The sequence below is a fragment of the Mus caroli genome, unplaced genomic scaffold, assembly GCF_978045245.1.
Source record: "Mus caroli unplaced genomic scaffold, Mus_caroli_1 scaffold_11, whole genome shotgun sequence".
Taxonomy (NCBI): Eukaryota; Metazoa; Chordata; class Mammalia; order Rodentia; family Muridae; genus Mus; species Mus caroli.
In genome coordinates, this window is record NW_028227266.1 from 56,844,515 (window position 1) to 56,857,125 (window position 12,611).

The 12,611-nt window shown below is 54.9% G+C and overlaps 1 protein-coding gene across 1 annotated transcript; it reads left to right on the forward strand.

Annotated features, from left to right (window-relative positions):
• Positions 1 to 854: 854 nt before the first annotated feature.
• Insyn1 (inhibitory synaptic factor 1) lies at positions 855 to 12,351 on the forward strand. The gene is made up of 3 exons (XM_021173425.3): positions 855 to 1,956; positions 2,392 to 3,110; positions 11,625 to 12,351. The coding sequence occupies exons 2-3, from the start codon at positions 2,955 to 2,957 to the stop codon at positions 12,345 to 12,347; spliced, it is 879 nt and encodes a 292-aa protein (XP_021029084.1). The 5' UTR covers positions 855 to 1,956; positions 2,392 to 2,954; the 3' UTR covers positions 12,348 to 12,351.
• Positions 12,352 to 12,611: the final 260 nt, after the last annotated feature.

Genomic DNA, 12,611 nt, shown 5'->3' on the forward strand with positions numbered 1-12,611 from the left:
GAAGCAGATTCCTCCCTTCCCCAGGGCACAGTCACCCGGACTCCCACTGAATCTTCTGTTAAGATTCAGCTCAAGGGTTGAATTCCTGGGAAGAACTTGGGGGAGTGGGGGTGGCCTGTGCGTCCTCCTAGTTATCCCATACCTGCCAAGTTACCAACGCTCCTAGAACTACATGCACCACCCTTCAGTTTACTCAAGAATGTCCTCATGGGGAAATTTCCTCGATATTTCCTCCTCAACAGGGCCTGAAAGAAAAAAAAAGGAAGGAAGGAAGGAAGGAAGGAAGGAAGGAAGGAAGGAAGGAAGGAAGGAAGAAGAGAGAGAGAGAGAGAGAGAGAGATCGAGAACAAAAATATGTTGAAAACTTAAATGAAGAACTAGGGGAACAGAACCTTCAGAAACAGCCCAGCACCCACTCTGCCCTCCCTCTTGGCCAGAGCGTGGCACACAATAGGTGTTCAGTAATGGTTGGCTGGATTCTATTTACTGAACTGACACAAGATTTGGGACAGTTTGAGGCATGATGGCAGAGGAGGGTAACAGCCAGAAGGGGAACCCCGGGACGCACCACCGTGAGGGGAGGAGGGTCAAGGGATTGTGTAAAAAAGAGATGAAGGAACTTGGAGTCAAGTCCGGGCCTCTGTGCGCCCAGGGCAGCGGGCAGTGGCCAGGCTAGTTCTCCTCCAGCCCCGCTGGCGCCCAGTCCAACCCGCTCCCTAGGGTGGTGAGACCCCCCGGCTCGCGCGCTCGGTTCTGGGCGCTGGGAGGCGTGTGTGTCGCTTTAAAAGCTCCCTCCCGGCGCGCGGGGCCGGCCCCTTCACTGCCAGCGCCGAGGCGAGCGGAGCCGCGCGAGCCCGGCGGCCTTTGAGGGAGCCTGCGCCCGGCCGGGCGGCCAGTCCGGCGGGGCGCGGCGGCGCTCGGGGTAAGCGGGCCAGGCCCGCGGAGCCGGGTGGGAAGGGCAGGGCAGGGCAGGGCGAGGGCGAAGCAGCCGGGGAGAAAGGCCCGAGCAGACCCAGTGCCTCGTTTGCCCCATCGGCAGCCACCCGGCGCCCCGGGCCGCGAGGCGCGGAGCCGTGAGCGAGCGCGCTGGAGGCGGTGGAGCCGAGCGGAGGCTGCGCGCCCGGTGTGCCTGGCCGGGCCCGGCGCGCCTCCTCCATCGCCTCCCTGGCGTCTCGCTCGCCCCCTTCTGCTTTCCTTTGCTTCCTCGGCTGAGCCCCGCTGTGCTGAGGCCCCCCGACCTCGTGCACTCATCTCTGCTGTGCTCGACACCGGGTCCCCTGGCCACGGCTGCTTCCCCTCCCCCGAGACGCGAAGGAATCCGGACTTTCCCCACCGTTGATGGAGCCGACTGCCGGGCTGGACTGAGCGGTTTCTGCGGCCGCTCCAGACGCCGCCCGGGCCGGAGCACGGACATTCTGGGTCCCGGCTGAGTACACCCCGGACACCTAGCAGTGCCAGCTCGGGAAGGGCAGTGCAAGGCAAAGGCAGGACAGACCCCGGAGGGGCTCAGACCTGCCCATCTAGAATGGACAGAGAGAATCGCGAACCCTGTGGAGCCCGGGGAATGCCGGGCGTGGGCTGAGGGGATCCCGGCGCCCTCCCCAGCCCTCCGACTTTGGCTCAGTCGCCTGGACCGGACCGGTGTCACCTCGGCTCGGGTCACCTGTGGCCTCGGGGCTTCCGAGCTCGCCGGACCCTCGCGACCCGGAGCCTGGCGAGCGTGGTGAGGAGATTTTTGGGGTTTTTTTATGCCCCCTCTTCCCGGGTGCGCGGAGGCCCCGCCCCCTCCCACCGCCCAGATGTCTCCGGTCACCGCTCGGAGGACCTTCCTGAGGCCAGGAGCTGAAGGGTCCAGAGAGAGAAGCCCGCCCTAGGAAGCCTTGGGGGCCCCCCAACCTCGTCTTGTGGCTCGGCCCCCGACACTGCTTAGAGGAAAGGCCACTGCCCCCACCCTTGGTGAGTAGGGGAGTCCAGCTTCGGAGGGAAGGCGGGGTTGGGGGAGGAAGGGTCCTCTGGGAAGGAGGGCACCCTGTGGGCATTGAAAGAAGGTTGGAGAGCTGGAGAGGCCCTGTGCTAAACCAGTCTGGCCAAGCTTGGTTGGTGGCTGGGGGCGGGGGGTGCACCACGGCTAGAGTGCCCCAGAGGAGGCTAAGGGCTCATTCCTCTAAAACAGGGACTCCTCCACTCTTCCTGTTGAAGAAGGGTGTTGAAAACCATCTGCCTCCACCACCCCTCCCCACAAACAAACAAAATAAATAAATAAATAAATAAATAAATAAATCTCCAGCTAGGAAGGAGGGTGCAGGCAGGGAGAAGAGGGAGGCAGCAGCAGCAGCAGCAGGCTGGTGCAGCAGCCTGGGAGGGCTGACGCCAGGCTCGCTCTTTCTGCAGGGGGCTGCCCTCCTCCAATCAGTTCCCTCTCCAGTGCTGTTCACATCTGGAGCCCCCTCCACATCTGGAAGACCCTGATCACCGTCCCTCTGCTGGTTCGGCTGCATCTAGAGACCTCTGCCTTTGTAACTGCCTACGAGTTTCGAGGGGATTGCTGCCTTCCCCCATCCCAAGGGCATCTCTTACCCTTAGTCCTTGCAGAATCATCCCCCTGCCTCCGCATCCAGATTCAGGCAAAGATCAGCTCTGTACACCATAGGCACTTCAAGTCCTGGAAGCTGTTCTTGGGCCCTAAGGCCCCTCCCCTTGCCCTCCTGCGTCCTCACCTTGACCCCCCACCTTGTCAGACTCTGTCTCCCTCTGGGTGTTTCATCCCCCACCCAGAGGCGAATAGGTGGAGTGGCAGGCTGCAGGGGCTGGGTGAGGGCCGCCCAAGGCCAGGGTAGGCTGGGGGGCCGTTAAGATGTGGAGCTCTGCCCGGCCGAGGGGGGCTCCGTGGAGGCAGACGAAGCGTGTGCCCCGCTGGGGCGAGTATGGGCAGGCTTGCGGCCACGTGGTGAAGGATGAACATTCGGGGTGCCCCGGACCTCGGGCAGCCCAGTGACGACCCCAACAGTGGTGGAGAGAGAGAGCGGATTCGACAGCGCATGAAGATGGTCATCGGGCAACTTGAAGGCATCCTGAGAGAACTCAAAGAAGTGGCTAAGGAGCTGAGGGAGGTGAGTTAAGAGGCCAGCAGGGGCCATACAGACCCCCTCACCCTGACTGGCTGGGCTCAGTCAGTAAAGCATTTGCCTGTGTCTTGAGTGTGCAATGCTATGTGCACATGGGCTGTTTCCACTGAGCACCATCCCCTTTCCATTCTCCTTACCTCAAATCTGGTTTGCTTAAAAATCCCTATCCCCAGAGCTGGTGATGGGGCCTTGGTGTGGCAGAGACTGAGCAGCTGTCAGTGGGCCCATCTCTATGGTTAGCACTCCGGGTGCTCAGTGAGGACTAAATCTGCCCTACTCTACTCTTAATGGGACACATTCTTCCGAAACCCAAGTTGTCTGTCCATTGACCCCACTGTTTACCTTGTAGACTCTGAGCAAGGACTCTAGGAGAGTGTGGATGACTGTCCGGTCAATCCTCACTGCTTGAGGCCCAGCTCAAAAAGATTTACCTAGGGGATCAGATATTCCAAAAGCAGGAGGAGTTAAAACCAGCTGTAACCTCCCCCCTGCCCTGGACTTAAAAGGTGGCTGGGAGATTCTGTTAAGAATCAGAGGTCCTTCTGTACATAGATTTTTAAAAAGATTAATTTTTTTAACGGAGCTGAATCCCCACCCCCACCCCACCCCCTTGCAGGACATGCTTCTGGGTGGTTTTTTGCAAAGACCAAAAAGTCACGGAGAAAACCTCTCTGTCTTTCTAAGCAGAGCCTAGTTTAATTACTGCTTCCCACATTGCTGGAGTAATGAGGTACACATGTCTTCCACCCTGCCCCCTGGGCTGTGTTCAAGTCCAAAATGCATGACCAGCATTCTGAGCCGCTGGCCTGAATTCGCCCGCTGGGTGCCATTTCACCAGCCAGGTGGGCTTTAGGCAACTTTCAACTGCTTGTAACCAGGGCCCCTGCAGAGATAGTGGGAGAATGGATCATTCTGAGTTATGGCTTCAAGGTCCCCCACCAGCTGTGTTTGGGGAAGGAGGCTGTAGGAAACTGAGGAGAGGGGCAAGCTTTGAGCCCTGTGGCTTTCCAGCATGGCCTGAATCCAAGCCAGGGCGAGAGGTTGTTTGAAGGGAGCTGTGAATTGGAGTCAGGCCTCTGAAGACAGGACTGAGAGGTGGTGGTGCTCCTGCCCATAGGCTGGGCTGCTGTGCTCTGGGCTCCATAATACAGTTTGGATGCCAACGACCACAGCCCCTAAGCAACCTTTCCTCTGACCTCATGAAGCCGAAGGATTAGGATGTCCTCCCCTAGTCTGCCTTATTCTGGATGCTCTGCACTTTTATCAGGGCTATGGGAACTATCCAAAGTCTCAATCTCAAGCAGGGACATGGAACCCAACCGGAGCCTATACTGTCTACAATCCCAAGGGGTCAGCCTCAGTACAACTCCCAGTGGGGCATCTTCCAGACTGCTGCCTCTTCTCCCTCAGCATAGTCATCCAGAACTTGGAGGGATCTCTCAGGTAGTTCAGACAAGCCCTGTCCACTTACTATTGAAGAAACTGGGGCCCAGAGAGGAATAGGGGCTTGCCTAGAGCCATACAACCCATCCATAACAAACTTGAGCCTAGAACTCAAGATTCCCAATGCCTATTTGAAGCCTTGGCAGGCGGGCTACTGTGTAACCTCAGCATTATGACAGCTTCTAAGAGATGCCTGATGCTTGAGCCATGGTGCCCAAGTGCCAGGGTTACTTGATGGAGTTTTTAGACGCCTCCATCATCCCTTTCATACTTACTGATCCCCATGCCCCTCACCCCAGCACTCCAGGTGATAGTTTGTACACCCTGGAGGTCTGAGCCAGGACAGAGTGATGGGTCCCCTCCCCCACATCTGTAGGCCATGTGTCTCCACCCAAGACTTTGACAGGTTGCTATGGAAACCAGAGTCTACCCCGTATGCCACTGCCTGCCCGCTGCCAATGGTACCCAGCTGGGTGGGGGTTGAGCCTCTGAGCTCCCTAATCCCCTAGAAAGGGGATATGCACATAGGGTGCTGGGCAAAGAGGAAGGGAGACCCAAACAGAGGAGAGATGTCATAACCAACTTCCCGTGGGCTGGAGGTTGTTGGGGACAGGAGTATCTATGGATCTCAGGTCCTGGTTTCAAACTTCTGATGTAGCTCTAGGTCCTTCAGGAGGACATAAAGCTGATCTGAGCTCCATTCAGGCCCTTCATAGTGCTTCTCTATCAGGGCAGTGGTGGGACCATGGTAGGATGAACCATCCCCTATTCCCCCATCATATCCGATGTCATGGGCAGTACCTGCTAGCTCAGACCTAATATTTGAGTATGGAGACAAGTGTTGCAAACAGGGCTGGCAGGGGTACTGCACGGGAACCTTGTTGAAGGAGCCAGGCAGTGAGAAGTGGGCTCTGCTATTCTCTGTCCTCCTCTCACCGTCCTCCTGTCTGTACCTCCTCTTCCCTGCCAGTCACCACTAGCCCTGGAAGACACCCACACACACATTCCTGAGTACAAAGCCTGAAACTGACCAAAAGATGAAAGCCACCAAAGCCTCTGCTCTAAGCCCATGAGCCTCCCTTTGCTCCTCTCCGAACAGAAGGCACTGATGTCTTGTCCCTGACAGGGATGCTGCAAATGATATCCAACATGGTGACATTGGAGGCATAGCATGCAGGAGGAGGACCAATACCCGCTCGCACTTACAGAGAATTTGAGTTTCCTCTGTCCACCCTCCCAATCCCCACCACAGCTCTGTCATCAGCTCTGTGGGTAGGGATGGGGCACTAAGGGATGTAGGGAATGCAAAAGCACTCTGAAAGCTGGAACTGAAGTGTCCAGGGTTGTGGCATGACCTACAGACATTAATTAGCCCTTGTTCTCCCTGGTTCCTTAATACTCGATGATGCCAGGCCAATCCCAGCAGGTCCCATAAACTCCCCAGATTCCATGGATCTCCATTAGAGACAGATCATCCCAAGGGACAAAGAGCATAGGCCAGGCAGCCAGAATTCAGTCCCCAGTGCTCCACCTCCTGAGCTGTACGAGCTTGGGAAAGTTACTTTGCTTCTCTGTACTTCTGTCGGCCCATCTGTAAAAGGAAGATACCAAATATTTCTCTGCTCCCTTATATAAATCACACAGAACAGACCCAAAGCCACGTCCTTTTTGTTTCATTTTCTGCTTTGCAGTGTTAGGTATCAAACCTAGGGCCCAGCCACACATGCTAGGCAGGTGCTCTCCCATAGTGCTAGGCCTCAGCCGCCCACAAGGTATCGTTTCTGAATGAGTCTAGCACTTCCATGCTCTGCCCTTATTTCCCAGAGTCTTACATCAGCATTTTAGCCAAAAGCAGGCAGGTCAGGGCCAGGTCCTGGTGTTGGTAGGGACCTCTAATGGGTCACCTGCAGTAGGCAGTTCGGCCCCCTCCCCAGTGAGGACTGGAGAGAGACTGACATCTATAAAGTGGTTTTGCAGCATAGAGATGAGGGGCAGGGTCAGCAGGCATCTAGGGGAAGAGAGTGGCAGGTGGTGGGAACTGTGATACCAGGATCTGGAGGAGGGACGGGAAGCTGGTGGGAGTGGAGCAGAGAAGGGCAGGGGTCTCGGGGTGGGGGAGGGCAGGGCATCCCATAGGCCCTGTGCATCAGAGTGTGGAACTCCAAGTTTGCTGTCAGTGAGAAGCCCACACACTTTAATAATATATCTTGGTTATGTCCCTGCCTTGCTACTGTTCTGCCTGCTGCCCACAGACTCTGAGCTCCCACGGCAGGGTGAAGGGGTCCTTATCCTTAACCCACCAGGTTCTGAGGCTCACCTTGAACATGTACTCGATTCTTCCTGTTCCATGGGGGGTGGGGGGTGGAGGTGGGCGTTTAAAAGCAATCCTTTATTAACCACCTGTGAGTCTTGAGTAGGAAATAACGTAGGGGTGCTGTCATCTCTGTGTCCCAGGAGCCTCAGGAGAATGGGGTAGGCAGTGGAGGATCCCACCAGCTTTGCATAGGAAACAGGCATGTGGCAGCCTGTTTCGCAGCTGTCCATCGGCCAGGTGCCATGTGTAAAGGTGGCAGGGAAAGCCACAGGCCTTGCTAGTAAGAGATAAATAAATGTGGCCTACCAGGAAGCAGCTGGAGCAAGAGAAACTGGGGACCAAAGGGCTGCACCAAAGTGGGTCAGCTTAGTACCCGCAGCTCAGGGAAACTCAGGTGGATTTTTTTTCTTATTATTTTGTCCGTGCTTTTCTTTCTTCCTTTTTCTCCTTTGCTTTCTCTTCCTCCGGACAGATTCACAGAGGCTCCCTAGCCAATTAGGCCAAATTGCAGGATGAGAGCCATGAATCATGGTCAGCTCAGTCCCCATCTCCCCAATGCCACAGCCCCCCAGGAAGATAATAAACAATGTAATCACAGAATTAAAAAATAATCAGTGGTCATAAATAATGCAGGATCCCCAGTTATGTAACCGACTGCCCAGGGAGCCGGGAAGGAGGGAAGGAGTGGGACACTGGGTCTGTGATGCTGGGTCCCTCAGCACTGGCTCTTGAGCATCAAGGGATGTGCACCCATGTGTGTATGCACAGGCAAGCAGGAGTGCACATACATGTGCATGCACAAACACATGCACTCATGCCCCCTCCCCGCCTTCTTTCAGCTGTGTATGTAGAGTGGGCCAGCATCTGTACCAACCCAGGAGCCTCATGGTAGGTGAAACAGACAGACCCCCACCTTATTCTTTCTTAGGCTTCCTGTCTAGTAGGGAGGCAGCCACCAACTGTATCACAACATAGATGTGTAACTGTGACCAATATCGCCCTCAGCTGGGGACCAGCAAGCTTCCTCCAGGAAGTGAGGATGGTGGTGGGAGGGAGGGCACACCAGGTGAACCTAGTGGCAGCTGGAGCTCCAGCTCTGGGAGATGTGCAGAGAGATGAGGGGGAGGCCACTTGCTGGAGGGGAAAGGGGGTGGTGTTTGGAAAGCTCAGGAGGTTTTGGAAAAGGGAAAGGCTAGAGGCAGAGGGGTGATGTGGTCCTGATGCTGATCAGGAAAGCCCAAATGCAGAGCATGAACCAAGCACAAACAGGAAATTATTGGGGGGTGAGGGGGAAGATTAAGTAGGCAAGACTGAGATCAAGACAGAGGTGAGAGGCACCCCTGGAACAGGGCTGGGTTCTGTCTTGGCCCTCAGTTCTCCTGTCTCTCCACAGTGCTCCCTCTTGGCCCCTCTGGAACATTTTAATCTTGTTTGTAAGATGCCAGACCCAGGACTCGCCTTCTGGCTTTACCTCAGCTCTTTCCACGCGCTAGGCCTCAGTTTCCCTGTCAGCAAACACAATAGCACAGTTAACTCATCAGTGTCTCTCTTGTGCCCCAGCTTTGAGATTTTTCTGGTTCTTTCTCCCCCTCTTTCCTTCTGTGTATATAATTATTTCTCTGTACTCCAAGACAATCCCAAATTACATGTAGGCAAAATGATTATTAAATCTCAGAGAGAAATCACAGATTTCAAGACAGCCAGATCAGAGAGTCAGGTAGCATGGGCCTGTTCCACACTTGCTCTCCATGTTGACCTGTGAAACGGTGTGCCAGGGAAGGATTAGCCGGTTTATGCGCTGATCATGGCCTCCTCAGAAGATGGGTTCTGCGGGTACATGGCTTCCCTTTCTCACCCTCACTTCCGTCCATTAAGTAGTTGGGAAGCCAGATCTGCCTGCGAGCCTCGCAGCCACGGGCCTCAGGGACCTCTTGTAGTCATGTTCTGAATGGGCACACCCACGCTTCAGGCAAAATGGGCAGTACTGGCACATGGGCTATGGAAGACACACTACCGTATCCTGGCATTCTGAACAGGCTCTGAAACATGCCCGTCATTATGGCATTTCTTAGGTGAAATCCTGATTTCCATCTGCTCCTGGTCCTGGCTGTGTGCTCATGTTCATTGGTGCCTGGTGGATGCCGGTGTTTTACACTCTTCTGCATACTTTCCCAGGGGCATTAGCTGCAGCAGCTCTCAGGCAGACAGAAGGAAGTTGAGTAACTTGATTAAGGTTGCTCATAAGTAGTGAAGTCAGGGCTGGAGTCCAGCTCTGGCTTCAGAGCCCAGGTACTAAAGGTTTGGGCTGCCCTAACACTGTCATTTCAAATATGTTTATATCTCTTCCGTGTTCGTCTCCCTGAGCAAGGAGAGGGGTGTCAAAGCTGGAGAATACAATTTGGAAGTGGATTATCATCTTCCTTCAATTCCACCGCCAAGAGGGGGCAGACATGAGACCTAAAGACCGCCTCCCCGCTCGCTCTCCCTTCCTCCATACCCTGATGCAGAACCAAAAGAGGATGCTAATGCAAAAGGGAAGGGACTCAATGGAAAGGCTGCTAGAACAGGTGCCCAGCCAGGGCTTCCTCAGTGAAAGAAGTATGTCTGGGTTCCTGCTGGGTGTGCCTGGGACACCCCTGCTATCCCTCAGGCCTGGGTCCTGATAGTGCTCATTCCTGCTGAGTCTGTGGGATTTCAGCCAAGCCATTCAACTCCAGCTTCCTCCTGGCACCCCCAGCCTTGGGCTGAAGCAGCTGCTGACAGCTCTCACTAATCAGAGAGTCCCATCTGAGCATGCGGCTGTCTGAATGGCAGAGCCGCTCCTCAGACTGCCCCAGCACCCAGCCACCAGGCCAAAGAGACAGCACCTGGGGGCTTTATGATCCCAAGGCTGTAGAGCTAATGATTTGATCTGAGGTAGGGAATGACATCACTTTGATCTTGGGGCTCCTCCGAGTCCTCCCTGTAAAGCTCTGCTGACATTGGTTAGACACTCAGTGGTAAATGGCATTGAGTTCCAGCCAGCTTAGGTGACTTGCTCAAAGTCACCAAGGGGTCCTGATTCCTCCAGTTTGTAGCAGGCCTAAATACCTTCTCATACTGTGTCTTACAGATTCCTAGAGTCTTCCTTAAAGATTGAAAAACAGACCTGAAGAGGGGTAGGGACAGTCAGGTCACTTGTATCTAGAGCCCATCTCCCACTGGCCCAGGTGCTGCAGGTAGTGTCTTTGTTTTGTGCTTTATGCTGGGCCACTTCCCACCCACCCCTCACCACGCCTGGAGCAGCATCTCGTGGTAGCAGTTCCCAGGAATGAGTTATGGGTTAGGACTTAACTTAGTTAACTTACTAACTGACCTCCCTGAACCCAGGCAGATAATGCCGCCAGATGCTGGAAGCTAGATGCAGTTCCTGGTGGCTTACCACATGGCTTTGTCCCTGAGTCTCTGTGGCTCTGACACTTGTTCCCTCCACTGGTTTTCATTGTTTTATGTTTGAGTTCTGGCCTGGCTCTCCTCCCTCCATCCTCATGCTCCTTACTCCCCCTAGGCCTTTGCCTAATCTGTCTCCCTCTCTCACTGCAGACAACAGCACAGGTGACTGTGTATCTGCAGGAAGGGCTGCCTGCTCAGAGACCAAGGGCTTCCCTTTGGATGGGTGGGAGGTGGGCAGGCAGAGTAGGGTACAGTGGCCTCCACTGGTGAGCTGCCACAATCATCTCTGGGCCAGGGTGGATGTTCTCTTTATCACTTCCAAAGATTCCAGGCTTTCTTCTTTTCTCCAGCAAGCCTGAAGCCTGGATTGATCTCCATTCATCAATGGACTAGGAAGTCAAGGAGGGAGGAGGTTCCAGAGCATGAGGGTACGAGAAAGGGAGGGTGACTCAGCCAGTGCCACACACCTGTTGCTCCAGTCCCCAGTGTGGGAAAGAGATCCCGGAATGAGTCATTAACTGGTGCCAGTGAGGGTTCCAAGATGCTGGGCGGGGTCTTGTTTTTATGACTGTCCCTTGTCTTTTGTCTCCACTGACTGTGTTATGGTCGGCAGCTAGGAGGTCCCCAGGGCATGGTTTTCAGGGCCTGCTGACCTCTTTTATTAGACCCCTTTTCCACCAGAATGAGCTTGAAACCCTGATCACTATACTCTCCTCACCCCAGATAGCAGCTGTGCTCAAGAGGAAACGCTATATGGATAGACAGGGTGTCTGGTGAAAGGCAGTACGCCTCCCTCCAGGGGACTAAGGGGGTGGTCTGAACAAGTGGCCCACCCTTGTGCAATTTGGCCTTGTGTGTGTTTGAGACAGCCTCTCAGTAGTCTGTAACTCACCAAGTAGGCTTGGCTGGCTGGCCAGCAAGCCCCAGGGATCTTCCTGCTTCCCCAAGGTAGGATTATAAGCATGCACTACCATGCCTAGCTTTTTTTTTTTTTTTTTTTTTTAAGATGGGTTATAGAAGTCAAACTCAAGCACTTTACCAGCTGAACTGTATTCTCAGCCCCAATTTGGATTCTTAACAGTACAAACAAACTTGTGTGACTTCAGTTCAAGCACTACCTTTCAGAGTCAATGGGCCAGGAGCTAGTGTGCGCTCTCTCTCTCTCTCTCTCTCTCTCTCTCTCTCTCTCTCTCTCTCTCTCTCTCTCTCTCTCTCTCTCTCACACACACACACACACACACACACACACACACCTAGGTAACTCTGAGTCCCACCTAGCCCCTCTCACCTCCTCTCCCTTCCCCGGCCAGGTGGTGAGTCAGATCGACAAGCTAACCTCTGACTTTGACTTTGAACTGGAGCCAGATGACTGGACCACGGCCACTGTGAGCAGCACCTCCAGCAGTGACAAGGCAGGTGTGGGTGGCCCCTTTGACCTGGGCCACCTGGACTTCATGACGGCTGATATCCTCTCAGACAGCTGGGAGTTCTGTTCCTTCCTGGATGTCTCCACCCCATCAGACTCGGTGGATGGCCCCGAGGCGCCACGGCCAGGCACAGGCCCTGACTACCAGCTCATGAATGGTGGTTTGCCCATCCCCAATGGGCCACGAGTGGAGACGCCAGACTCCTCCAGTGAAGAGGCCTTCAGTGCTGGCCCTGCCAAGGGCCAGGTGCCCCAGCGGACTCCAGGGACGAGGGAGAGGGTACGGTTCAGTGACAAAGTGCTCTACCATGCTCTGTGCTGTGACGATGAAGAGGGGGATGGTGAGGAGGGAGAGGAGGAGGAGGAGGGGGACCTGGCCCCAGAGCTGCCCCGCGTGGAGCCACACACAGGCCCCCTCAAGCCCTCCCCAGCCCCCTACAAGACCAAGCGCTCTCCGTTGACCACCCGACGCTTGGGCCCCACGTTGGCCCCAGAACAGACCCGGAGGGTCACAAGGAACAGCAGCACTCAGACAGTATCAGACAAGAGCACGCAGACAGTGCTGCCCTATACGGCCACCAAACAGAAAGCTAAGGGCAAGAACTAGGGGCTTGGGGGGGTGGGGCGGGGGATGCATAGAGGTATAAATATATATATATATATTTAAACAAACACAGTCATAATAAAATTCATAAACACTTAAGGATCCGGGGCCCACAGGCCCCAAAGCCTTCAGAAAGCTCATCCTAAAACAATCAGATGCCCAGAGTTTACCCTCCTCTCTGTATGGCAGGGTTTCCTGAAGAAAACTGATCCTTCACCATGCCCACTACAACTCCCTAACACCATGGAAGTCTGTGATCACTAACCT